This window comes from Myotis yumanensis, unplaced genomic scaffold (genome assembly GCF_028538775.1).
Source record: "Myotis yumanensis isolate MYYU_CA2020_CCGP unplaced genomic scaffold, mMyoYum1.0.hap1 SCAF_8, whole genome shotgun sequence".
Classification (NCBI taxonomy): Eukaryota; Metazoa; Chordata; class Mammalia; order Chiroptera; family Vespertilionidae; genus Myotis; species Myotis yumanensis.
Genome location: NW_027223759.1, coordinates 29,978,051 through 30,005,844, shown reverse-complemented (window position 1 = coordinate 30,005,844; position 27,794 = coordinate 29,978,051). Strand labels below are relative to the sequence as shown.

General features: G+C 41.8%; 1 protein-coding gene across 2 annotated transcripts in view; it reads right to left on the bottom strand.

Annotated features, from left to right (window-relative positions):
• SP100 (SP100 nuclear antigen) overlaps window positions 1–27,794 on the bottom strand; it is a 61,705-nt gene continuing 33,911 nt past the window's right edge. For both annotated transcript variants that reach the window (XM_070422360.1, XM_070422361.1), the window contains exons 14-27: window positions 24,470–24,586; window positions 22,719–22,772; window positions 16,687–16,731; window positions 14,631–14,702; window positions 14,219–14,266; window positions 12,592–12,696; window positions 10,755–10,897; window positions 10,266–10,301; window positions 9,239–9,280; window positions 4,796–4,911; window positions 2,988–3,108; window positions 2,635–2,706; window positions 1,944–2,087; window positions 1–361 (exon numbers count right to left, since the gene is read on the bottom strand). In XM_070422360.1, coding sequence (XP_070278461.1) covers window positions 281–361; window positions 1,944–2,087; window positions 2,635–2,706; window positions 2,988–3,108; window positions 4,796–4,911; window positions 9,239–9,280; window positions 10,266–10,301; window positions 10,755–10,897; window positions 12,592–12,696; window positions 14,219–14,266; window positions 14,631–14,702; window positions 16,687–16,731; window positions 22,719–22,772; window positions 24,470–24,586 — 1,196 coding nt within the window. In that variant the 3' untranslated portion in view covers window positions 1–280. The remainder of the gene's footprint in view (window positions 362–1,943; window positions 2,088–2,634; window positions 2,707–2,987; window positions 3,109–4,795; window positions 4,912–9,238; window positions 9,281–10,265; window positions 10,302–10,754; window positions 10,898–12,591; window positions 12,697–14,218; window positions 14,267–14,630; window positions 14,703–16,686; window positions 16,732–22,718; window positions 22,773–24,469; window positions 24,587–27,794) is intronic.

Sequence of the window (27,794 nt, the reverse complement as noted above, 5' to 3'; positions counted from 1 at the left end):
CTCAATATTTTTATTGTAAATTTCACTCCAATTTATTTAATAAGAGATCTGGACAAAGCAATTTTACATTTTCTATTTAGAAAAATAAATGAGCTGAAATAATGACAAAATAAGTTTGAAAAAAGAAGTGTGATATGATTGTTTTCGCATATCATTAGGCAGAATGGTCAGCGGGACCACGGGCACTTGACCCTGTACAGCTGGATGCTCTGAAGGGGGAAACAGAAATGGACAAAAATCACAAAGCAATGGGCTCGGACTGAGAACTGTTCTTGCTGATTTACTGAATTCCAAAAATGTCTTTGAAGTTTTTCTCAAATTCGGCCTCTATTTGAATTCCCAGCATGATGAATTTCTGGCCCTGAAAAAATGAAGAGAAAAACAATATTAGTCATTGCCAATTACCCAAAGTTTCAGGTAATCAAGATCTTCATTTTAGGCCACCCTCAAATGTTAAGTGAGACTTCATCCAGTTAGGGATAGCTAATGTTCCCTGATAGCTTGATCATTTCTCTTTATCTTGAAGACAGAGAAGCAAAAATAGTACCATCTTGCAGCCTAATTCTTCACCAAAAATGGATTGATTTAATTTGACAAAATAGAAGTTATTTGAGTTTTAAGCACAGCACATATTATTTGCAACAATATAGTAGGGTGGAAATGTCTACAGTAAATTCATTGTGCCTTCTTCTCCCTTCATTCTCACTCCTTGAGGCAATCCTTGTTAATGTGTGTGTGTGTGTGTGTGTGTGTGTGTGTGTGTGTGTGTGTTAATCCTCACCCGAGGCTATTTTTCCACCCGAGGATATTTTTCCCTTGATTTTTGTTGTTGTTGGTTTTTGGGAGAGTGGAAGCCAGAGGGAAAGACAGAGAAACATAGATGTGAGAGAAACACATTGATTGGTTGCCTCCTTCACGAGCCCTGACCAGAGCCTGGGCCAGGGAGGAGCCTGCAACCGAGGTACTTGCTCTTGACTGGAAGTGAACCTTGGACCTGTTGGTCCACAGGCTGACGCTGTATTCACTGAGCCAAACCAGCTAGGCCGCAGTGGTCGGCAAACTCATTAGCCAACAGAGCCAAATATCAACAGTACAACCATTGAAATTTCTTTTGAGAGCCAAATTTTTTAAACTTAAACTATATAGGTAGGTACATTGTTATTAACTTAATTAGGGTACTCCTAAAGCTTAGGAAGAGCCACACTCAAGGGGCCAAAGAGCCACATGTGGCTCGGGAGCTGCAGTTTGCTGACCACGGGCTAGGCTAGGGCCTTGTTAACTGTTTGACACAGCACTAGGGGATTTGGATGTAAAGAAATCCAAGATTTTGAAATTTGAGAAATCTGATTTGGTATCTTCCTTTAGAGAAGAGAAACACTGGTTGCCTCTAAAAAGCACATCTGTTTTCTGTGGGACTAGATCTGTAGTCTACTGTTCTCTGGGAGAAAATCGGCTATCTAGCAGTGAGCAGACTCTGAGATCCTAGGACAGTGTTTGCAATGATAGCTCTGGTTGATTATTATATTTTCACCTCTGTAGTCCACAGGGCTTTTATTTATTTATTTATTTATTTTTTTTATTTTTTTTAAATATATTTTATTGATTTTTTACAGAGAGGAAGGGAGAGAGATAGAGAGTTAGAAACATCGATGAGAGAGGAACATCGATCAGCCGCCTCCTGCACATCCCCTACTGGGGATGTGCCCGCAACCCAGGTACATGCCCTTGACCGGAATCGAACCCGGGACCCCTCAGTCCGCAGGCCGACGCTCTATCCACTGAGCCAAACCGGCTTCTCCACAGGGCTTTTAGAATCCATCTAGAATTTTCACTTGTGTGTGCTTGCCGCATGATGAAGAAAGTTGTAACATTTATCCGATATGAGAAGAGGAAAGGCAAAGTGACTTAATCGAAAGAAAAAGGATGCAGGGACAGCCACTTACTTCATAAATTTTCCTGTGGTTCTGAAAGATGAGGCGCATGTCCTGCACAAACTCTTTCACTTGGAGGTACAACTTTGAAGCCAGTTTTTCTCTGATTTTGTTTAACCACATGTACTTCGTCAGGCTCTGAGATCGCTTTTTACTCTGTGGATGAAAGTGCCAAAGGGCAGGCTATTGGCATGGTTCCAAGTCTACTTTCTATAGACTTTCACTGCTATGACTGTTTATGTCCTTCCCCCCACAAACCCAGATGTTGAAATTTTAACTCCCAATGTGATGGTATTAGGAGACGGGGCCTTTGGGAGATAATTAGGTCAGGAGGGTGGAGTGCTCATGAATGGGATTAATGCCCTTTGTAAGGGGACCCCAGAGAGCTCTCTCCCTGTTTCTACCAAGTGAGGACACAACACGAAGTTGTCAGTCTGCAACCTGGAAGAGGGCTCTCGCCAGAATCTGACCATACTGGTACTCAGATCTTGGACTTCCGGCCTCCAGAACTGTGAGAAACAAATTTCTGTGGTTGAAGCCACCCAGTCTGTGGTACTTTGTTATAGCAGCCTAAGCTGCTAGGGGCTGACTAAGCTGACTGAGACATCCATCAACAAGGCAATGATAATGGCAACTTGTACCTATTGCATTCATATCACCAATTTGACAAATGCCAGTTTGGGGCTTTGTTGCTATTACTTACATAATATGGTTTTGACATAAAAAAGGAGCTTTTTGACCAGTGACAGACCTTCAAGAGGAGGAACTCACATTTCTGCAAAAGATAGAGGAGATCTTAAGTGAAAAGCAGCTTGGAGAGAATGAACTGCTCTGCATGTTCAGGCAGAATGCTCAACGCCCAAACCCGTGGACTCTGAAACAAATACAGAACGGGGATCTCCTTTGGATACAAATTTTGGTGTTAGGTGTGATCAAAGCACAGAGAAAGAAGCACAGATGCTTGCCTCTGGGCACCATTCCTCCAGCCCCTGCAAGACTGCTTCTTCTCTCAACTGAACAGAAAAGAGGAGGCTTCAGCTTCCCCTTGCAACTCACCAAGTGCTCCTCATGCAGCATCTTCCTTTCTAGGATCTCTGATTCCTGATGACATGGTTGACTTTCTGGGCACCTTTCCAGAATAATCTTTATCTCACAGAAGATGCAACTCCATGGGACCCTGAGAGGCAGGACATGAAGTGAGCAGGGGCGGGTTCTCTGAAACAGCCATTGTTCCTGCAGCTGTTGAAGTCCTCAAAAGGACTATTGGTTACCACCTTGCAGCCAACTTTTCTCTTGAAAACCCCTCCGTACTAGAGTCCCATTTAGACTCAATTACCAAAGATACCCCTCCCATAAGTATTCCGTTGAGTTAGGTGCCATAGTGGGTGATGGACTCTCCTTCACCTCAACACTTAGGGTTTCTAATTGAGCCACTGTGAGTATGGTAATGATCCCTGTCTGCCACCGTTGTGTATTGGCAACCAGTACCATAAAGACCAAAGTATTGGGCCTTGATGAACCATCAGGCCAGAGGAAAAGTCGGAAACCAGTTCTTGTCTCCCAAATTTGCTGAATAAGCACAGAGCACAAGCCATAGGCATCCTTTCCGCTGGCATTGCCATATCTATACCTAGAATCTGTGCTGCAGAGACTTCTTGGAAAGGAACCCTACCAACAGAGTGTCAGATACTCTATTTGCCTCGAGAGCCCTCTCTCCCAGGTTCTCTGTGCTGGGAGGCTCTCCACAATCAGGTGGATACAATGATTCATCTTAGAGATATCATTTAGCTTCTCCCTGGGGCCACTTCAGTCCTTTCTCAGAGGCCCATTACAAATGATGACATATAAATTGTCAGTTATAAAAACAGTCATGGGGATGTAAAGTATAGCATAGAGAAAATAGTAACATTATGTTAACTATGTATGGTGTCAGATGGGTACTAGACTTATTTAGGACATCAACAGGTAAATTATATAAATGTCTATTGACTATGTTATACACCTGAAATGAATAATATAATGTTGCATGTCAATTGTAATTGAAAAAAAAGATGCCCATTACACAGTGTCCATGGTTCAGGGATGGGGACTATCTGTGGGTTCAACAAAAAAGTAGATCTGTCTTCTTCCTCTGCAGATTGCCTGACGGACTAGAGAGGTTTATGCCAAACCCCTGAGGTGGCACCACTGCCTGAGAGCTAGCTACCTGAGAGCAGCTGAGTTACGTTAGATTCCTCCCATTATGGAGGGCAATGCTTTGTCCTCATGGGGATACACACATTCCTGGTAGACATCCCCTGCCCACACCACCACATATAGATGCCTTACCAGTCTCGATGTTAGCCTGCACACCATCACCTCTGACCAAGGATACATTTTCAGCAAAGGAAATGTAGCAGTGGACTCACCCTCGAATTCCTGAGTCTTATTATGGACCCTGTCTTCAGTGTCAGCTGATTTGGTGGACTGTGGGGATGGCCTTCAGTGGACTCATCACAGCCCCAGCTTTTCCAGCTTTGAGATGTTCCCAAGGCAGATGGTATATGCTTCCAACTAGCAGCTAATGCACAGTGTCACCACCCCATCAAAGTGTATGGGTTAGGGAACAAAGCAGAGGAGGTGGTGGTGACACCTCTTTCTATTCCCCTTAAAAACCACTTGAGGAATTTTCACTTCCCATGAATCTACTGCTGCCAGCACAGTTAAATAGCTCTGGATCATAATTCTGGATCCTGATACTTAAGGACCCTTGTCCCTCTGCATCAAGACACATACAATCAGATAAACTTTGCAGGCTGAGTGTGCATGGGGGGAAGAGCTCTACCACAAGAAGGAAGGGCAAGAGGGGACCAAGTGTCACTAACCTGTCAGGATCAATATGACGGATGTGGCATGAGTCATGAAAGGATCTTGTACAAGTATCACAGCAGAATAGCGTTCCTCCTTTATGGCACATCTCACATATATTTGAGTTTTCTGGCTAGAGAGGAGATAATGTAGAAATCACTGGATCAGTGAGATTCCAGAAGGACAGTGAGATTTCATTGGACTCTAGAACACACAGATTTTGCTTGTACCAAGGTGAAACTTGTAATATTAAAGAATAACACTGAGCAGAGATATTTATTTATTTATTTATTTATTTATTTATTTATTTATTTTTTATTGTCTAAAGTCTTTTCTCCTTTTTCCCCAATCAACCCCCCCACCAAGCCATTCCCACTCCTGGGAAGCTCCCACCCCTCCAGTGTCTGTGCTCATTGCTTATGCTAATATGTATGCATACAAGTCCTTTGGTTGCTCTCTAACCCTCCTCCCCTACCATTTGTCTCTAGATTGATCTATTCTTGTTTATCAAATTATTTTGATCATTATATCCCACATATGAGTGAGATCATGTGATATTTATCTTTCTCTGACTGGCTTATTTTGCTTGGCATAATGCTCTCTAGTTCCATCCATGTTGTTGCAAATGGTAAAAGTTCCTTCTTTTTTATTTTTTTAAAAATATATTTCTTTATTGATTTCAGAGAGGAAGGGAGAGGGAGAGAGAGATAGAAATATCAATGATGAGAGAGAATCATTGATCGGCTGCCTCCTGCACACCCCCTACTGGGGATCAAGCCCGCAACCCAGGCAGGTGCCTCTGGCCGGAATCAAACCTGGGACCCTTCAGTCCGCAGGCTGACGCTCTATCCACTGACCCAAGCCGGCTAGGGCAAGTTCCTTCTTTTTTATAGCGACATAGTATTCCATTGTGTAGATGTACCACAGTTTTTCATTTCACTCATCTGATGATGGGCACTTAGGCTGTTTCCAAATCTTAGCTATTGTGAATTGTGCTGCTATGAGCATAGGGGTGCATATGTCCTTTCTGATTGGTGTTTCTGGTTTCTTGGGATATATTTCTAGAAGTGGAATCAATGGGTCAAATGGGAGTTCCATCTTTAACTTTTTGAGGAAACTCCATACTGTCTTCCACAGTGGCTGCACCAGTCTGCATTCCCACCAGAAGTGCATGAGGGTTCCTTTTTCTCCACATCCTCGCCAGCACTTGTCGTATGTTGATGATAGCGCTTCTGACAGGTGTGAGATGGTATCTCATTGTCGTTTTGATTTGCATCTCTTGGATGATTAGTGACTTTGAGCATATTTTCATATGTCTCTGGGCCTTCTGTATGTCCTCTTTCGAAAAGTGTCTATTTAGATTCTTTTCCCATTTTTCGATTGGATCGTTTATCTTCCTTTTGTTAAGTTGTATGAATTCTCTGTAAATTTTGGAGATTAAACCCTTATCTGAAATATCATTGGCAAATATGTTCTCCCATGCAGTGGGCTTTCTTGTTGTTTTGTTGATTTTCTTTTTTTTTTTTTTTTTTTTTTTTGCTGTGCAGAAGCTTTTTATTTTGATGTAGTCCCATTTTTTTAATTTTATTTTCTCCTTAGTCTACATTGCCCCAGGAGCTGTGTCTGTAAAGATATCTGAGTAGAGGTTTTTAGAAGACAATTTGGTCTGCAGTGACATTCAGGAGGAAGTGGCTGTATTAGGTCAGGAAAGTTTTCCCTATGGAGACAGAGATTCGGCTAGCAACAAAAAGGGTGAATTAAAGATAATCTGAGATATTTATTATTCTGTTGGTGTTTTATCTGGTTGTCTATATTGTCTCATCAAAACTGACTCATTAAAGAGTGATTTACTGAGAATTTAATATGATGGAATAAATTCCTGAGATATCATTGCACCTCATTTTTTCAACCATAAGTTCCCCATGAGTTTAAGAGCCTGGGAAGGTATTACTGGACGATAGATTTTGTGCCTGGAGGGACCCTGGGCCTGTGACAGTACCTCTGGGTTGGAGAGACCCTGGGCATAGATGACCAGGTAAATGCCAGGCTAGACTGAGCTCTTTAGCTCTGGGCGGCTAGGGAAGATGTCCCAACTCAGCTAGGCATAAAAGGTGTGGAGGTGCCATCTCTGAATGGCCAGGGAGTATGGTAATGACAACCACTGGGTTCATGGATGATCTGGTGCTTTGTTCTATATAAGGAAGATGGAAGAACCCACAAAACTGAATGATGCTGGGTCTTCCAAAATTTAATATGCAGGTCCTTCAGCCAGATTTACTTTCATTGAATGAAGTCAATAATTTGACAGTGTTTGCATCTAAGTATTGTGGAATGAAAAAAACACAGTGAAAATGGTAGAAATTATAGACAAAAGTAAGAATTGGCCACGGAATGAATCCATTGGGCTGTGAGAAAAATCATGTTTTTCTTTATTTTGTGTGTGGATGATAATCTATGTGGCAATAACATGTGAATCTCTACATATTAACTTTCTATGTGTGAGGGTCATGTGTCTGTGATGGAGAAATGTCCAGAAGGTTTTGGCTCCACCTGAGCAGATAGATAACTGTTTGAGGAGAACTCTGTGGTGGGGGAATGTCTCACCCAATGTGTTGGTAACAGCTCTACACTTAGATGAAAATATCTTGTCTACACAATGGGTTAGAAGGAGGAATTCACATTGTCCTGTGATAATGTAGGTACAAAATAATGCACAGACTTGAGGACTGGCTCACTCAGTGATGGGCGGTTGAGATGCTGGCGGGTGGTGAGGAAGTGGGGAGGTGACAGGAAGTGCCATTCCACTTCTTCCTTCTAGAAACACTATGCTTTGTTCTCTGACTCTCTACTCCCTTGGATTTACCCCCTTAAAACTCTGCCTCTTCTTGAAGGCTCCTCACTTAGAATGTTGGAATTCCTTGGGGCTCTGTCCTACATCCCCCACTCCTTCACCGCTGCCATGACCATGCTTACCTTACTTATCCTTAGACTTTAAAACCTGTGCCCCTGGTCCCCTTCTGAGACCCTAAACCTCCACACTCTACTTTCCATCATCTCCAGTTAGAAGTCTTTCATCAAGTCTAAAATCCACCCTGTCCCCAACTATATTCCTTGTCTTCCTGTCTGTAATCTTCTCCTCTTTTAGCTCCCATCTCACCAAGGAACCCATAATTCACCCAGGAGCCCAGAATTGAAGATGGATTCTGCTTTTCTCCACACCTAGATATCCAATCTATCAACAGTGTTGCAAGTCCAAATTTTTAAATATTTCATCTCATTCTCAGTGCTTCTGTGAGTTCCACTGCTACAAGACTGTAGAGGCCCTAATCATAATACCATCTTATTAGGAAAAAAGAAGGTCTGCTACTAAAGTTACAAATCATAACAGTCATAATATCATCTCTGGGTCCAATGAGCTTGGGTGAATTGGACTATACCCCAGTTTGTACATTCTCTTCATTTATAAGTTTAATATAAGAAGAGATACAAAACTTACATACATGTATGAAGAAATTCTAAGCTGCAATGTGTCTCTTGCCCATGTTCTCACTTTCAATAGGAAAACTTGTATAGTGCCTCATTAGGGACATCCTTGGGCACATCCCCACATGGGCCTTGCTGACTCTGGCATGGGGCCATGTAATTGTTTATCCTTTTTGTCATAACAAATGAGACTCATGGATGCTGACCACCTATTGTTAGGCTATTGGGTCAGGTTTCTGAACCTTAGGTATCGTTAGAATGAATTGATGTCCTTCCAGTCTGGAACAATGACTGCCTCAGTTTTTACCTCCAGCCCGGAGCAGAGAGACCATGGACAAACTACCCAGTTTGATCCAAGGCATAATGACCTGAGAGGTGACACCACCTGCCTCTCTGAGTGTCCTAGGACCCCCGCCCACCCCATTAGTTATTTCCCCATGTTACACAATTGGGGAACACTCAGTACATTTCTCTGCAGGGCTCATGACAGGATGTACACCTTGAACTCATCAGTCTGGTGAGGCCTGTTCCTTCTGTCTGATGTATGAAACCATTTTATCACTGCCTGAACCATGGAGTGGATGTTTGAGATTTTCCTTCTCTTTCCTTCTGCTTTCTTTAAAATTCTGATATCCTCTCGATTTGCTCCCTATCCCTAATCAGCAGGCCAGCCCTGCCCATTTCTACTTCAAGACCCATCTCTAGAGACCCCAGTGGTTTAGAGCTCTGCCTCCCATACTAATGGGAAAATAGGAAGGTTTCCACCAAACAAATGGAAAGGATGCTTTCACATTGAGACACCCAACTCCAGAACCATCTACCTGGCATGGGTGATGCATCTGCTGTTCTTTACTCATCATCACACATAGCGACATGTTCTAACTGAGTGTGAGCATGCTTCAGGGAAAGATAGCATGACAGAGATAATGTATTGAAAAGGCATAGATTATTCTGGGGTTACAGGTGGCAATACTTACATATGGGTCAATAATGTTATCACTGTGAGAATCTGGTATTATCTATAGAAAACAGAGAAAGATCGAGTGACAATATTGAATACGAGTTTTCATTAACCACACATTTGAGCATACTTTTTACGCAAAGGATTCATGCCTTTCCTTTGCTTTAAATCTGCTTTTGTGAGTCTATATATCTAATTGGAGAATAAAAAACATTAAATTATGTGTCAGTGATGGTTTGGCCCAATGCAAATTCCATTCTGTGGATCTTAGACCCAAGGTGGCTTTTGTGAAGCCATGTAGGGAGGGAGGCTGGCCCTGGTTTTCACAGATGGAGTTGGAGCTTAAATGAGAGACTCAGACTGAGGACTCATCACACACAGCCCCCAGTGACCTCAGGGCCCAGAGTCCTGGGTGCCAAAGAAATGTTTCTGCAGACTCCACTGCCTTCTGAAGCTTTCCTGGGACACAGCGCTAAAGATAAAATGGGTACAAAGTCCCAGTTCTGCATCTTTTCTTGAAGGTGAGCACCTCTCCACTGTCTCCTGAATCCCAAGGGCTTGCATTGACCTTGGGTATCTGTGAAATGACTGGGCCTCCTTTCAGCCTGGGGCAATGACCAACTCAGCTCTTACCTTTAGCTGGGGCAGAGAGGCCATGGAGAAACCACCCAGTGGACCCAAGGCATAATGACCAAAGAGGTGGCCATAAAACTGCCTGCATCTCTGGGTGTCCTAGAACCCCACCCCACCCCATGAGTTATTCTTCCATGCTAGACAATGAAGTTGAAACAATCATATAAGGTCAGCTCTGTCTCATATCTATTTAAAGGATTAGTCTTACCTCTCTCTCTTACGTTTTAATGCATAAAGAAGTTCTGGTCTCAGACACTGTAATGTTTGAAAGCAGCAAGTGCAAAATCCCCATATTATAAATCAAATTTTACTAGAATTAATAAAGTTAGGAGCCATAGAATAAGGCCAGAGAAATGGAAAATCAACAATATGATAGGCGAGATATAGGCAGAAAGTCATGCGATAATTACCTTTCTTTTTCTCGGTGGGTCTTGTAGAAATCCTTTCTGAAAGAGAAATGAGATTAATGCTGTGAGGAGTCTTTGTGTCCTCTTTGTACTTCTGTACTTTTTCTACTGTTTTGAGCTTGGTATTTCCAGTGCCTCCCAGATACATTACTATGCTACTTTATTGGTCCCCAAAGCCTAAGATGGCCTCCTCTGCCCCCCATTCCCCAATTTAAATTATTTTCCTGTGACCATATTACACAGTGGCAACTACTAGTGACAGAGTCAAAGCCACAATTACTGTCTACCTTCAAAGGGAGAAGAGTTCATGCACTTAGGATTACACTGTGATAAACTGGCCAAGATAACACCGGAGTGGAATGTTAGTTAGTAATAGCATGCATTGTGACCTGCGCAAAGGAAGTCATGATGGTTTTCCGAACATCGATAAAGCTTGGAGTTTGTGAACTATGACACTCCATCCTTAATGGAAGCCCTTTGTCATTAGGATACCTCAATCAGGTATTTCAGGGGATATCCACCGCAGCGCACACTCAGCCTCCAATTCTTGGACCTTTCGTGGTTTCCTTCAATTTCAAATTCCTTGAGGGTGAGCTGCTTCCCATTCTTTGTCTTTATACACTTTGCTGAGATTCCTGTGAGACCGGGCAAGACAGGTTGAGCTCACTTTTTTGCCAGGGAGTGTCCCTGACTGTGAAAACCCTAGAACTTGGCCTCCTACCGCCCATTTTGGGCTTAGAATCATCAACCCAGAAGAGCTGAGTTCCCTCTCAGGGGCCCCACAACAACCTGAAGGGCGGTGGTAGAAGGGACTTTCTGCCATGTGTGCTCACTTTCCTTTACTGTGCAATGAGAAGGGCAATAATTATTACTAACATTTACTTTTAAAAAGTATTTAATTATATTCAAGGGAGAGAGAAAAAGGTATGACTCTTAAAAAAAAAAAAGACCAGGATTCTTTCCCATCCCTTCTCTGAGACTCAGGATAGAGCCAGGCTGAATTTCAGAGAGGGTAGATGAGGGCACATAGGTGGCCAAGTGGCAGCTGTCACCACAGCCACATCTGTCTAGTCTTGTGTAATGTTGATAATCCAGTTAATGGATTGGCAGCAATTATTTCTCATATTTTGGGTTCATGGCTATTTTATGTGGAAAGTAATTATAGAAATGTTATGTAGTAGGAAAAGTGAAATTACTCATATTCAATATAGTCATAGGGCACACATTTATACTTGTTGGTGCCTAAAGAACTCTATTTTGGGAGGGGGAATCAATCCTGGCTGCCAAACATTGGTGCTGTACTTTAACAATTATAATTTGCAAGTTATTTTATATCTGTTATTCCATTTTTTTCATAATAATATGGTGAAGCAAGTTTTATTACTATTCCCATTTTGTAGAGGAGGAAGTTTAGGATGAGAGAGAAGAATGGCTTGGTCCAGTTGCAACAGACACTCTCGATATAGCTGAAACTTGAAGCCAGGTATCCTGATTCTAAAACCTGTGCTCCTGGCTAGCATAAGGTGGTACAGGTGTTGCAGGGAATGGGGCTGTGAAGTTGTTGTTGTATTTCTCAAATGTGTACATTTCTACCCTGATATTGAAGCTCTTGTTCTTGGGTTGGTGCTGGATGGGCACTACAGGGACCTTTTCCTTGCGGGAAAGGAGAGATGGCCTGATAGGTTAATGTTTATGAATTTTAAAAGTGAGGAAATGTCATCTTTCCTCCAGTCTATTTGAGATGCTGTGCAGAAAAGACCTAACAGAGTAAACCTGAGACAACTACCTTAGAAATGCCTGCTTCCAAAGCTGATCCTTGGCTGATATCTGAATGCCTGGATTTTGGGAGGGGTCCCACCGTTCCCATGGGGCATGTGCTGAACACTTGCTTTCCTTCTGGAAGTCTGGAATTTTGGCAGATGCGAGGTAAAGTGTACCTATGTGGCTAACTCCTGGTAAAAACCCTGTGACTCCTAGGCTCAGGGCAGCTTCCCTGATAGACAAGATCTCACATGTGTTGTTATGAGTTGCTGCTGGAGAATTAAATGTGTCCTGTATGACTCCACTGGGAGAGGACCTTTGGAAACTGGCACGTATTGCCTTTGGACTTTGTCCCATGTGCTTTTTTCCTTTGCTGATTTTGCTTTGTATCAACTTCATAAATCAGAGCAATGAGTTAGACTATATGCTGAGTCCTGTGAGTCCTCTTAGTAAATCACCAAACCTTTGGATGGTCTTGGAGACCCTGACACAGGTGTCTAGCCCTGAACAATATAATATCCACATGGATAGTTTTCAGTTGAAAAGCGTAGAAGAGCAGGAAACTTACCTTGTTTCATTTTCTCTTTATATAACATCCCCTCTGCTGGACCACAGGTCACGGGAAGTATAGAGCGTTTAAAGTTTATATGTTTATCTCTGGGAATTCTTGGACCTGCAAGGAAGCATTATTATTATTATTATTATTATTATTATTATTATTTTCACTCCACTTTCTTCTAACTGTGCCCTCTTTCTTCTCACCCATCTTGAGAGCCTTCTTTTATAAATCAAAATGTAGTGGAGGGAGTTTCCCCATGAACAACATTTTTCTTTTATGGCAGGTTAGACACACAATGATAATGTCATCCTTCATTTCTGTTCTCTGAAATCCTGTATAATAGCCTCATGTGAAGGACCTGAATTCTCAAGCTTGTTGGCCACAACTACCTATTGCACAATGATTTTTCTCCTGTTTTTAAGGAAGATCTCTAGCCATATTATTGCTTTGAATTATTTGGATGGAAAAAACCCCCTCAACTTTTAGTTGTCTCCCCATCTGAGGCCCCACTGGGGGAACAGAGAACAGGATGACAGTGGGGAACTTAGCAGGAACAGTGTCTGCCTTCCCTCCTTGCTCTCCGCCTTGCTTCACTTCTCCTTCATGTTAACTTTCTGTATGGCTTTCACTCTGTGAATCAGGGCAGGGTGCTCCTAGAAGAAACTGCAGATTGCCCAGGAAGAGGGCCTCTGTACATAATTGGGGTGGGGCACTGGCTCTGATTCTGCTGAAGTAGGGGTTGAAAGTCTTTTAAAAATATATATTTTTATTGATTTCAGAGAAGAAGGGAGAGGGAGAGAGAGGAACATCACTGATGAAAGAGAATCATTGATATTGATAGGCTGCCTCCTTCATGTTCACCACTGAGGATTGAGCTCTCAACCTGGGCATGTACCCTGCCGAGGAATCGAACCGTGACCTCTGGTTTATAGGTTGACGCTCAACCACTGAGCCACATCAGCCAGGCTGAAAGTCTTAAAATGAACTTTAGTAGCAGCAGCACCTACTCCTGTCCTTCTGGCCAACATTGAGGGGGATCCATGAAAGATATACACGAGGGCTTCTGTCTGGGATGGGGAGGGTAGGTTGTCCCTGGTCTTTTCAGAGTCAGTTCTTTTAGAGCTGGAGAGGGCCTAGGGGACCACTCAGTTGAGTTCATCTGCCACTCACCCATTTACAGAGGATGAAATTGAGGCAAAAAAGAGAAATGACAAGCAGAAATTACATAATAAAAGGAATGTTAGAAATTAGGACACAAGTCTTGTATTACCAGTAAGGCCCGCCCTTGGTGGGCAACCGATGAGTCTCTATGTGATCAAGAGAAGGGTCAACTAAACAGCATGTTAGTCACACACTTCATATTTTTCTCCTTAAAAGTTATCAGTGTAGTGAAGGGAGCCCTACCTAGGCCCAAGGAGGCTTGTGCTCTCTCACAGGTCAACTGATCAACATCAATAAAGTGGGTGTTATGAGCAACCTGTTGTATTGTTGAAATTGCCAAGGCTGTTGACTACCCTGACGTTTGTTACTGGCTGTATAAGCCAATTAAGAAATTGATTGGTCACTCAGAAAACAGAGTATGAAATAAAAATTTAGATTTTTAATTACTAAAAGTATGTTAATCACTTCTTTTTACCTCTTTTTCTGCTTCTTTTCAAAGGCCTGGTGTTGACTGCTTTTGTCCCTAGGGGGGGAAAAATAACATAAATGTCTCTTGATTATAAAATTGCATTGCAAATAGTAGTGTTTTAGAAAAACACCCCAGCTGTATTTCCAGTCAGAACGTTAGCAAATTAGCAGGCCTGGCCCTGCCATGGCCCCTGGGCCTTGGATTCTGTTTGTGGATTCATTACCAAGTTACTTGTTTGCAGTGATATCTTTCAATCCCTGATGAATTTTGGAATTGACTAAATCTGATATATTCCTCAATAGTTAGTATAATTACATAAAGTGATTAGGGAAATAGGTTTGTTACTTAAAGCAAAGAATATAGCAGGAGAATTTAGATGTTTTGTAATTGAAAATGTATCCATCTTTAAAAATTTTACCTTTTGGTTTGCTTCTTTTCCTTGGGACTCTGTTATTCAGAGACTGGATTCTATCTCTGCCTCTGCTTCTCACTTAAAAAAAAAACCAGACACTGTGAGAAGTCATATTGTATAGAATAGTGCTTTTTAAACATTCCATTTTACTGTAACTTTTCAAGAGCACAACATATAAAGAAAAATATATAACCCATAGCCTTATATTTACCAAGCCTTAGATGTTTAAGCAAGTTTAATTTTAGATTTCATTTTCTTTACCCTCACATTAATCCTAATTTATTTATACTGACATTAATTAAAAAAAGAATTTAAGACAGAGTTTAATTTGCATCTCAAGGAACACTGAGAATAATAATAATGAGAGCTAACAGTTAACACATGCTTATTATGTGCCATACATGAATATATATATTCATGTATGGAACATAATCCTAATAATAGACAAACATGGTAATTGTCCATACCTTCGCTACACCTCCCATTGGCTAATCAGCATGATATGCAAATTAACCCAATCAAGATGGCGGCCATCAGCCAGGCAGGGGGCAGGGGGCTTGCTTGCTCCAGTGATGGAGGAAGCCAAGGCTCCCCGCCTGCCATGGCTAGGCTCTGAGCTCCGAAAGCAACAAAGTTTCAATTATAGAAGCTAAATAAACCCCAGATACCTGCTTTCAGCAGGCTGTGGACTCAGAGCTGGAGTGAGCAGGAGCCTGGCTCTCAGCTCCAGTGATGGCAACAAAGTTTCAATTATAGAAGGTAAATAAATCTCAGAATAAAAGAAAAAAAAAGAAAAAAAGGAGAAGCTGGGAGCTTTGGTTGCTGGCCAGCCTGAAAACGGCACTTTGCCCCTCACCCAGACTGGTCAGGCACCCCATTGGGGACCCCCACTCTAAAGGGGGTGTGGCCAGCCTGAAAATAGCCATCAGCCCCTCATCCAGGCTGGCCAAGCACCCCAGTGGGGACCCCCACCTGAAGGGGGTGTGATCAGCTGCAAACAGTCATCAGCCCCTCACCCAGGCTGGCCAGACACCCAAGCGGGACCCTCACCCTGATCCAGGACACCCTTCAGGGCAAACCAGCCGCCCCCCACCCATGCACCAGGCCTCTATTCTATATAGTAAAAAGGTAATATGCAAACTGACCCTAACAGCAGAAAGACTGGGAATGACTGGTCACTATGACACACACTGAGCACCATGGGGCAGAAGCTCAATGTAGGAGCTGCCCCATGGTGGTCAGTGCTCTCCCACAGGGGGAGCTCTGCTCAGCCACAAGCCAGGCTGATGGCTGCCAGTACAGAGGTGGTGGTGGGAGACTCTCCTGCCTCCTCAGCAGCGCTAAGGATGTCCGACTGCAGCTTAGGTCTGCTCCCTGCTGGCAAGTGGACATGCCCGGAGGGCTGCCGGGCTGCCAGAGGGATGTCTGATTGCCATCTTAGGCCCAATCCCTTGGGGAGCAGGCATAAGCCAGCAGGTGGTCATCCCCTGAGGGTTCCCAGACTGCGAGAGGGCACAAGCTAGGCTGAGGGACCTCCCCCCACCCAGCTGAGTGCACAAATTTTTGTGCACTGAGACCCTTGAGATATATATATATATCAAGGTGGCAGAAATACTCAGAAGAAATAGGCAGATTCTTCCTACCTGTTTGATGAAAGTGAAACAAATTATGTGATTTAGGCCACTGTTTTTTGGGGTCTCTTTGTTACAATAATTCAATCTGTAGTCTAAATAATCCATTAGCTATAAATTTTGCATGGTCGGCAAACTGCGGCTTGCAAGCCACATGCGGATCTTTGGCCCCTTGAGTGTGGCTCTTCCTAAGCCTTAGGAGTACCCTAATTAAGTTAATAACAATGTACCTACCTATATAGTTTAAGTTTAAAAAATTTGGCTCTCAAAAGGAATTTCAATTGTTGTACTGTTGATATTTGGCTCTGTTGACTAATGAGTTTGCCTACCACTGCCATAGGCTATTTCGGGGCTATGGCAAAGACAGGATCTGGCAAGAAGACTAGGTCTGTAGTAAGCTCACAGGTGTGAATCCTCACATTTGTTCTTACCTTTTTGGGGACTGGTTTTTTTACTTATGTGCCTTCTCTTTTTTCCTTTAAACAGAAAATAAAATAATCATTTAGAATTATAAATAGAGATTTACAAGCTTTATATGTCAGTAACCTTGAAATATTTTATTTTTGTCTATTGTTTTTTTGTTAATCCTCACCGGAGGATACTTTTCCATTGGTTTTTGGATAGAGTGGAAGGGAGGGGAGAGACAAAGAGAGAGAAACATTGATGTGAGAGAGACACATTGATTGGTTGCTTCCTGCACTAGCCCTGACTGGGTATGGAGCCTGCAACTAAGGTACATGCCCTTGACTGAAAGTGAACCCGAGATCCTTCAGTCTGCGGGTTGGCACTCTGCCAAACTGGCTATGGCTCTTTTGTCTTCACTCAACTTTTGTGGGGCTAAATCTCCAGGTACCAATACACCATCTTGGTTGTCCATCACACTGAAGACAATAATGGCAACAAAACAACCTACCTTTACACAGTACCAGTTGTTTACAGTATGCTTTTGCATAGTCATGTGAGGTTTCCTTATTCACAATAAGGAAAATGTAAGAGCAGCTGAAATCAGGAAGAAGCTGAGAGAAAATAAAAGGGAATGTCAAGGAGATCAAGGAACAACAGATCTCAGACATCACCAGCAAAGTGTACATCCTGGACTTCAGAGGCTTGCCTTGAAAGCTAGCAGAGGTTGGTTCATGAGATTTAAGGAAGGAAGCCATCTCCATAACATAGCAGTGCAAGTTGAAGCAACAAAGTGCTGATGAAGAAGCTGCAGGAAGTTATCCAGAAGATCTAAGCTAAGATAATGAATGAAGGTGACTACACTAAACAACAGATTTTTCAATATAGAAAAAACAGCTCTATATTGAAAAAAGATTTCATGTAGGAGTTTCATAGTTAGAGAAGAGAAGTTAGTGTTTGGCTTCAAAGGATAGGCTGACTCTCCTGTGAGGGACTAGTGCAGTTGTAACTTTAAGCTGAAGCCAGTGCTCATTTACCATCCTGAAAACACTAAGGCCCTTAAGAATTATGCTAAATCTACTCTGCCTGTGCTCTATAAATGCAACAAAATAGCCTGGATGACAGCATATTTGGTTACAACATGGTTTACTGAATATTCTAAGCCTACTATTGAGGCCTACTGCTCAGAAAAAAAATTCTCTTTAAAATATTACTGTTCATCAATAAGGCACTTGGTCACCCAAGAGCTCTGATGGAGATGTATAATGACATTAATGTTGCTTTCAAGCCTAGGACAATATCTATTTTGCATCCCATGGATTAAGAAGTAATTTTGACTTCCAAGTTTTATTATTTAAGAAATACATTTCATAAGACTATAGCTGCCATAGATAGTTATTCCTCTGATGAAATAATTATCTATGGCAGCTATAGAAAAGTAAATCTTCTGGAAAGGATTCAGCATTATAGATGCCATTAAGAACATTCTTGATTCATGGGAAGAGATCAAAATATCAACAGTAGCAGGGAATTTGGAAGAAGTTGACTCCAACCATCATGGATGACTTTGAGGGGTTCAAGACTTCAGTGAAGGAAGTAATTGCAGATGTGGTGGAAATAGCAAGAGAACTAGAAATAGAAGTGGAATATGAAGATTTGACTGAATTGCTGCAATCTCATGATAATTTTTTTTAATTAAATCTTTATTGTTCAGATTATTACATTTGTTCCTCTTTTTTCCCCCCCATAACTCCCCTCCTCCCAGTTCCCGCCCCACCCTCCGCCCTCACTCCCCACCCACTGTCCTAATCCATAGGTGCACAATTTTTGTCCAGTCTCTTCCCACATCTCCAACACCCCCTTCCTCCCCAAGAATAGTCAGTCCATTCCCTTTCTATGTCCCTGATTCTATTATAACCAGTTCATTCTGTACATCAGATTATTTATTCACTTGATTCTTAGATTCACTTGTTGATAGATGCATGTTTGTTGTTCATAATTTGTATCTTTACCTTTTTCTTCTTCCTCTTCTTAAAGGATACCTTTCAGCATTTCATATAATACTGGTTTGGTGGTGATGTACTCCTTTAGCTTTTCCTTATCTGTGAAGCTCTTTATCTGACCTTCAATTCTGAATGATAGCTTTGCTGGATAAAGTAATCTTGGTTGTAGGTTCTTGCTATTCATCACTTTGAATATTTCTTGCCATTCCCTTCTGGCCTGCAAAGTTTCTGTTGAGAAATCAGCTGACAGTCGTATGGGTATTCCCTTGTAGGTAATTGAGTTTCTTTCTCTTGCTGCTTTTAAGATTCTCTCTTTGTCTTTTGCTCTTGGCATTTTAATTATGATGTGTCTTGGTGTGGTCCTCTTTGGATTCCTTTTGTTCGGGGTTCTCTGCGCTTCTTGGACCTGTAAGTCCATTTCTTTCACCAGGTGGGGGAAGTTTTCTGTCATTATTTCTTCAAATAGGTTTTCAATATCTTGCTGTCTCTCATCTTCTGGCACCCCTATAATTCTGATGTTGGTACGCTTGAAACTGTCCCAGAGGCTCCTTACACTATCTTCGTATTTTCGGATTCTTTTTTCATTTTGCTTTTCCGGTTGAGTGTTTTTTGCTTCTTCGAATTTCAAATCTTTGACTTGATTCTTGCACTCCTCTGGTCTGCTGTTGGGTGTCTGTATAATATTCTTTATTTCAGTCAGTGTATGCTTAATTTCTAGCTGGTTCTTTATCACAACATCGAGGGTCTCATTAGATTTCTTGTAGATCTCATCAAGTTTATCGGCAGTTTCTAGAAAATTATTGAAAGAGCTTAAAAGTGCGTTTTTTAGCTCTATATCCTTCATTTCTGTCATGTTTCTTTGTCTCCGCATTTTTTATGCTTTCTTGGTGCACCCCCTTGTGGTCTTTGTGCGCAGTCTTGTTGTAGTTAAGCCTTGATTGCTGTCAGCAATACTGGGGGTGAATTGACCTTCAGGCTAACTGGCTATGAGAGTCAGCTGTGTCTGCAGTGGGAGAGCTTCTGTGCTGGATCTCTAGGGCGGTGCTAGTCTAGCGTTTGCCTAAGGCTATCCGGCAAATGCCTCTGTGCAGGGCTTGGGCGGGGCGGGTCCCCGGGGGTCTACAGGGCAGGCAGAGTGAGCAGTTATGGCTGCTCTCAGATCCATACCCAGGGGCTCTGACTCTCAGAGTCCTGGGAGAGAAAGCTGCATTTGAGTTCCGACCAAAGCCAGACAGTCCTGCTTCTCCCGTTTGAGTCTGGGTCCCTAGAGACTCGCCCGGATCTGGAGCTCAGAGTCTGAAACTCCCTCCCGATTGAAAACAACAACCGCGCCCTCCGCCGCCGGCCCGCTCCACATGCACTCCGCACCTTAGTATTTCACTTCGGCACTGCGCCTCCTCTGAGTCTTGGTATGGATTTCTCTTTCCTTCTAGTTGTAGGATTTCCACTCAGCCAGCCTTCCTGTGGTTCTGGGTGATGTCCGTTCCTTCTTTTAGTTGTATTTTTGAAGTGGTTGTTCGAGGCAGCAAACTCCCGTGTTAACCTATGCCGCCATCTTGGTTTCTCCTCTTTTTAGGATCTTAATATGAAGCAAAGGCTGTAGAGCACACTCTCTTCAGCCCAAGGCTCTCATGATAATTTTTGATGTTGTTGTTAATCCTCACTTGAGGTTATTGATTTTTTTTTAAAAGGGAGTGGAAGGGAGAGTGAGAGACAGAGAAGAAACATTGATGTGAGAGAGACACATTGATTGGTTGCCTCCTGCACACACACCAACCAGGGCTGGGGAACCTACAACCAAGGTACATGCTCTTGACCAGAATCGAACCCAGGACCCTTTAGTCCACAGTTGGATGCTCTATCCACTGAACCAACCTGGCGAGAGGTCATGATAAATCTTTAACAGATGAGGAACTGCTTCTTATGGATGAGCAAATAAAGTGGTTCCTTGAGATGGAATCTACTCCTGGGGAAGAAGCTGTGAAAATTTTTGAAGTACAATAAAAGGTTTCAATAGTAAAAGAAATTAGTTGATAAGGCAGTGGCAAAGTTTGAGGGTATTGAATCCAATTTTGAAAGAAGTTCTACTGTGGGTAAAATGGCATCAGACAACATCATATCCTATAGAGAAATAATTTATAAAAGGAAGACTCAATAATTTCATGGTTGTCTTATTTTTTAAAATTGCTACAGTCATTCCAGCCTTCTGCAACCACCACCCTAATCAGTTAGCAGCCACCAACACCCTCCACCAGCAAAAAGATTATGACTCTCTGAAGGCCCAGATAATGGGTAGCATTTTTTAGCAATAAAGTATTATTTTAAAAAATATATATATTTTTGCCCTAGCTGGTTTGGCTCAGTGGAGTGTTGGCCTGCAGACTGAAAGGTCCTGGGTTTGATTCCAATCAAGGGCACATGCCCAGGTTGTGGGCTCGATCCCCAGTGGGGGGCGTGCAGAAGGTAGCCAGTCAATGATTCTCTCTCATCATTGATGTTTCTGTCTCCCTTGCCCTCTCCCTTCATCTCTGAAATCAATAAAAATATATTAAAAAAAATTCACTCCCTGTAAGTCATCAAGATGGTGGGACCTCTGGATCAATTTTCTTTTCTGTAAATCCTTCAATTGAGGCTCAAAAACTAGTAGATAGATAGGTAAAGGCACTGTGTGATCAAAGAGGTGATTCAAACCACGATGCAATAGTGGAGGGAATATTTAATGATTCCCATCTCACATATCCCAAAGAAGCAAAACTCAGGGATTATAGATTCATACATGAAAAATGATCAAATATTTCAAACACCCTAGAATTAAATATAGAATAACACTTTTAAAATCTTAAGCTAGAAATGGCTGTTGTAAATATGATAGTATTAAAGAGAAAAATATGAGAAATTTGACTACCTACAAATTTATAACTTCTCTCAGGCAAGATTATATTAATAAATAAAAAACAAAAACAAGTGGGACAACATACCAGCAATATTTATGATGAATGTTTAATATATATTATATAAGAATTTCTGTATTCATTCAGCATAGTAAGAAGACAAACACCATAGCAGAAAGCAGTGACATAACATTCCATGACAAAGAGTTCTACGAAGAAGTAAAACAAATGACTAAAAAAAATAAAAAATGTTCATCCACACTAAAAATGAAAATATTGCATGTTAAAGCACTTAAATAAGACTTTTCATAGCTATTAAAACATTAAATATTTTTATTGTCTATGTATTACATATTAATTTTAAAAAGCAGGAAAAGGAGAGGTATGCATAAATTAACCTATTTAGGTAAATAAAACTATATTCAAAATGTACTAATACTTGCATAGAGAAATTCTGGAAAGACATACACCAATTTTTATAAACCACATATACTTCAAAATTAGAATAAAAACCAACATGAAGACATGAGCATTTGAAAAAAACATAGTTACTTTAAAAGGCATTTTTTTTTGCCTTATGAAAGGTATCCTATCTAATAAAGAGGGAATATGTTAATTGACCCTCATGGCATTGCAAAGATGGCGGTGCCCAAAGCCAATAAGGAGGGAATATGCTAATTGACTGCCCTGCCTTTCAAAGATGGTGGTGCCCACAGCTACAAGATGGCGGCGCCCAGTCCCCTCAGCCCCACTGGGGCAGCAAGGCTGGGCCTGCCCATGCACCTGCCTCCGGAGTCCTCCAGTACCCTCAGCCCCCCAGCCACCCAGGGCTGGCCCCAGGTGCAGGCAAGCCTCAGATGGTGGCTGCCCAGCTGCCCAGGGCCGCCCAAGGCTCAGCTAACCAGGGCCGGCTGAGGCTTGCGCTGCCTGCAGTGGCAGCAGCAGAGATGTGATGGGACGTTGCCTTCCCCTGGTCGTCAGGTCGCCTCCTGCCCCTGAGGGCTCCTGGACAGTGAGAAGGGGCAGGCCGGGCTGAGGGACACCCCCCTCCAGTGCATGAATTTTCATACACTGGGCCTCTAGTAGAAAATAATGATAATAAATGTTAGCCTTAAAAACTAGTTAATTTGTAACATAAAAACCAAGTAAATTCTTATTCACTCTTACTTCTATTCCCAGTGTGTTTTTCCAGAATAGAACTGCTTCCAATATCCACAGTATCTAGAAAGTAACAGGTGGTGGTCAGAGAACTGTAATTTATAAATAAAAATTACAAATCTACAAAAAAGTTACAAATCTTATGACAATTCACATTGTGGAAAGCTTGAGTTTATAAGGATGTCTGAGTATCTAAATGAATTAAACATACAAATTAAAATCTAAAGTCTTGATTTCTCTGAGACTTTGAAAAAAAACCTCTCCACTACTTATATGCAACAGTTACCTCATTTATAAAACGGGTAGGTAGCAAAGTTATCCTGTTCAGGCTTTAGATTAAAAAAATGTTTGTATTGATTTTAGAGAGAGAGGAAGGGAGAAGGATTGAGAGATAGAAGCATTGATGAGGGAGAGACATTGATCAGCTGCCTCCTGCATGCCCCTGGACTGAGGATTAAGCCTGCAGTTGGACTTGTGATGGAACCAGGGACCTCATGGTTCATTGGTCGACACTTAACCAGCCATTCCAGCTGGGCAGGCTTTGGATTTCTTTTCTTTTTTTTAAAAATATATTTTATTGATTTTTTACAGAGAGGAAGAGAGAGATATAGAGAGTCAGAAACATCGATGAGAGAGAAACATCGATCAGCTGCCTCCTGCACATCTCCCACTGGGGATGTGCCCGCAACCCAGGTACATGCCCCTGACCGGAATCGAACCTGGGACCCTTCAGTCTGCAGGCCGACGCTCTATCCACTGAGTCAAACCGGTTTCGGCTTTGGATTTCTTAATGAAGATGAAATAAGATCTTATTTGCAAAAGTTAATGAGAAGTCACTATATAAATCAATAGCATGCTGGAGGGCAGCCTTTAAAACTATATGTTGGTCTTAAGAATAGTTATCTGAGGTCTTTTTCCTGACAAGTAACAGGACCATTTATGTGTCTTTTGAGGTTTTTTTCAAGGTTGCGACCAAGTGACACTATTATCTACCAACAGAACACTTGGCTTTCTTTGCTCCATGAATAAGGGTGGAAGCAACTACAGTGGGGCCTTGACTTACGAGTTTAATTCGTTCCGTGGTGGAGCTCATAACTCAAATTACTCATATGTCAAATCTTAGAGTGAACCAGTGAGACACGTGATGCTGGGCTGATGTTGTGGCGTTCACTGTGACGTTCGCTGCGCCAACTAGTGGTGGGGTATCTGAAACTGGCTCATAACCCGAATTTTAGCTCACAACTCAAACCAAAAAATCGGCCGAGAGACGGCTCGTATCTCGAAAAACTTGTTAGTCGGGACACTCGTACGTCAAGGCCCCACTGTATATAAATTCAACACTTTGGTATTGATACACTAATATAGTACACCAGATATTGTGTGTTTTTTTAAATCAGTGTATTTCTAGTATATCAATCCATGTAAAATCAATGGACCCATTTTGTGATCATGATCTGCTGCCTTCCTGCTGTTCTCAAAATGGTCAAGCAAATGTAGAGAATGAAATTCTAACATGGACTTGACCCCTTCCTTATCAAAGTGTCCTCAGAGTCAAGGGTAGCAGGAAACAGGTACTCTGATTTCAGACTCCTGACATCCTGTAGCCTGGGTCCTGTGACTCTCACCTTCATAACTGACCTACTCCCTGCTGGTAAGATACCTCATGTTGTCCTTGAGCCCTGATCACCTACCACTGACATACCAAGGGTCTGTAGTATCTGCTGAATCACTTCCACCCCAAGATCCTTGGGTGGCCTTACCCATCATGTCAGATGCTTGGCTACATTCAGACCTTGCTTCTTGGCCTCTTGGCACAACACTTGGTGAACACACGACACAGGAACACTTCTGATTTCCAAGTCCTTGGAGCTCTGCTCCTATGTTATGATTTGTAAAAAACTTTAATTTGCAATTTTAATTTGCGCCCCTGGCCTTGGATCATCCTCCTTTCCCCCTACATCAAAGAATGGCTCTACCTCTGAAATCTCTTTGTCTATTGTTGTTCCTCATTATCTCTGTCCCTTCCTTTCAATCTTTTTTTTTCTTCTATTTTCTTTGCCCCAAATCTGCATCTTTGGCTTTCCATTTTTTTATGTGCTTCTCCCATCCATTCCTTAATGACATTTTTTACAAATATTTGTATTTATTTTCATGTGATGTTATTCATTTCCAGAAATACTATTACATTTATATGTCTACACACACACACACACACACACACACACATAAAATTAAATTATTAAAATAGTTTTTGTAAACATTCCATATAGGTACTCTAATAAACTAACTTTGGCCAGACAAATTTCCAAATATTGTAATACAGAGAGTAAACAATTATTTTCATTCACTCAACACATTTGTTAAGCTTCTGTTTTGTGCCAGGTGCTGAGATGGACACTGATAACAATGCAGGACATGTGACTACTGAAGTGTCAGTGCTTGTCAACTTAAAAGCAACCATGACATTGAAACATAAAGAAGTGAATATATTGAAAGTTGAAGAATGCTAGAACACAGATCACACAGAGTACTCTGGAAGGAGGGGAGGGTACAGCAGGAAGAACTAGTTTAGTCTGAGATAAGGGACTCCTTCCAGAGTATGTATCATTGAAGCAGGAGTTAGTCAGATTATGGAGGAAAGGGACCAAGACAATAGCCCCACGTGGATGGAGAAGCATGTGCAAAGGTCTACATTCAGTGAATGCAAGTAACCAAGAGGAGCTTAGGGATGTCTGAACATGAAGTAGGAAAGTTAGTGGCAATGTTAACGATGGAGAAAGAGGCAGGAGCCCCAAGGTAGGGGGCTTTGGTGGCCACACAAAAGAAATTTAACTTAATCCTAAAGGAAAGTGAAGGACAATGGATTTTATGTAGGAGAGCAGCATGGACATATTTGCATTTTTGAAAGACCAATTTAGCTAAATAACTTAGAATACATTTGTTGTGAACAAAATTAAAAGCAGGAGGACAAGCAGGAGCCTGTCACTCTAGTTCCAGTGAGAAGTGATAATAGACATTGATTAAAGTGATAGCTTTGGTGATGGAGATGCATGGACAGCCTGGAGACATTTAAAAGGAAGAATTAATAGAGTTAGGTTACAGAGTGCTACAGAGTTAGGTTACAGATGGCTCTGAGAATATGAACTTGAAAGAACTGGTAAATTAATAGTGTGTTTTAGAGCTAGAGAACACTGGGAGCAAGTGTTGGTTTAGGGGAAAAGATGATGTGCTCAGTTTTAGAAGAGTTGAGTTTCAAATGGAAAGACACCTAAGAGGAGAAGGCTAAGGCCTTTAAGACCTTGACCAGAGGTCTTGCTGACAGTTGGATGAATGAGTTTAGAAGCTTAGAAGACAGGGCTTGACTGGAGATGTATAGGAACCATTAGGTTGTGGATGGTGAGTAAAGCCATAAGAGCGGGTGAAATGCCTGGTGACATCTCTAGTAGTCTGGGTGAGTTACACAGACCATTTGGATACCTGAGGACACCTTACCCTGAAAACTCACTGCTGGTGTGAACCACCCCTTGTGCAGACTTGGTTTTGTCTTAGGGTCATCTCAGATCCCACAATTTCTCCATCTCTCCCTTCTCTCCCTTTCCCACTGCCCCCATCTTCTCTACCATCTCTCTCTTATTTTAACTCCTTCTCTACAGTTCTTTTTGTGCCTCATCTAATTCCTCTCCATTGATTACCCCCTATATACATCTCATTCCCATCTATTTTCTATGCTTCTGCTTCTGGATATGGTTTCACTATTGAAGTAATCCTCTTTCCACTGTCACTTCCATTTTGTTCTTCTTTGCTTCTTTGCTTCCTTCTCTGTCTTATCTTGATCTTTTTGCTGTTTTTGTAATTGCAATCTTTGTCTTTACATTTTCTTCATTGATGTTCAGCTTAGTCTTACAAATTACTACTTTTATCATCACCAAATGCCTGCTCTTTTGACACTGACTTCACTATTGCCCACTATTTCTTTTGCCAGTTTCCTCTGATCTTTCTGCATTGCAGGTCTGTCAGTCATGAAATTTATTACCATACTAGAGGCCCGATGCACAAAATTTGTGCAAGAGTAGGCCTTCCTTCCCCCAGCTGCCAGCACTGGCTTCCCTCTGGCACCTGGGACCCGGGCTTTGTCCTGAAGATTGTCCGGTCTAATTAGCATATTATGCTTTTATTATTATAGATTTCTGGTAAACTTCTGAGACATATCTTGAAAGTCATCCTACTCTGCCTCACAAAATCCCCATCTGATGATATTTGGATCCCATGTCCACTTAGAAAACCTTGAAACTTACTCAGATACCTTTTCATTTGATGACCTCAGCCTATCTTTTCCATTCTCCTCACATTATCTACTCATTGTCCCCTCCCTCCATTCAGGAGCCCTGCTCCTCTTTCTCTTCGGTTCCCCTCAAAGTGGAGACTGTAATCCTAATCTGTGCTCAAGTCTCTCTGTATATGAGTGTGTGTTCAGTTGTGTGCACATGTGATGCAATGTTTTTGGGGAGAGGTAGGGAAAAGAAGGAAGAGCTTTTCCTCTGTGCAGACAGGAAAACAAAGATAACTGATAAGTAGTATCAAAATTGGCTTCTCCACCACAGTCTATCAGGCTGGCATCTCTTCTGACTCTCTTCTTCTATTCATTTGAAGACAGGACACTGGACACTGACGGGAAGTAAGAAAATGACACACAGTACATGGTGACCAGGAACGTACTTCAATGTGGTTATGCTGAATTATATCCACAGCTCAGATGAGCTAGGGAAAAGTACACCTACTCCAATGACTACACCTCACATACAACAGATACCTGTTTCTTTTTCTATCTAGCCATACCTCATTTTCTTATTACTTCTCAGTTTTTTTGCTCATTGCTCTGGCTTATACTTTCTGTCTCCATCCTGTCGATTTTGTGAGCTTCTCTGTCCTTGATTTTTCTTTTTAAATCAATGACACTGTTAATCTCTGTTTATTTTTATTTCTCTGTCCATTCTTTCTAGTTTTATTATTCTAGGTGTTTCGTATACCATATAGCTGGCTCTATTTCTACCTTTCTGATTCTTTATGATTTTCATATTTCCTTCT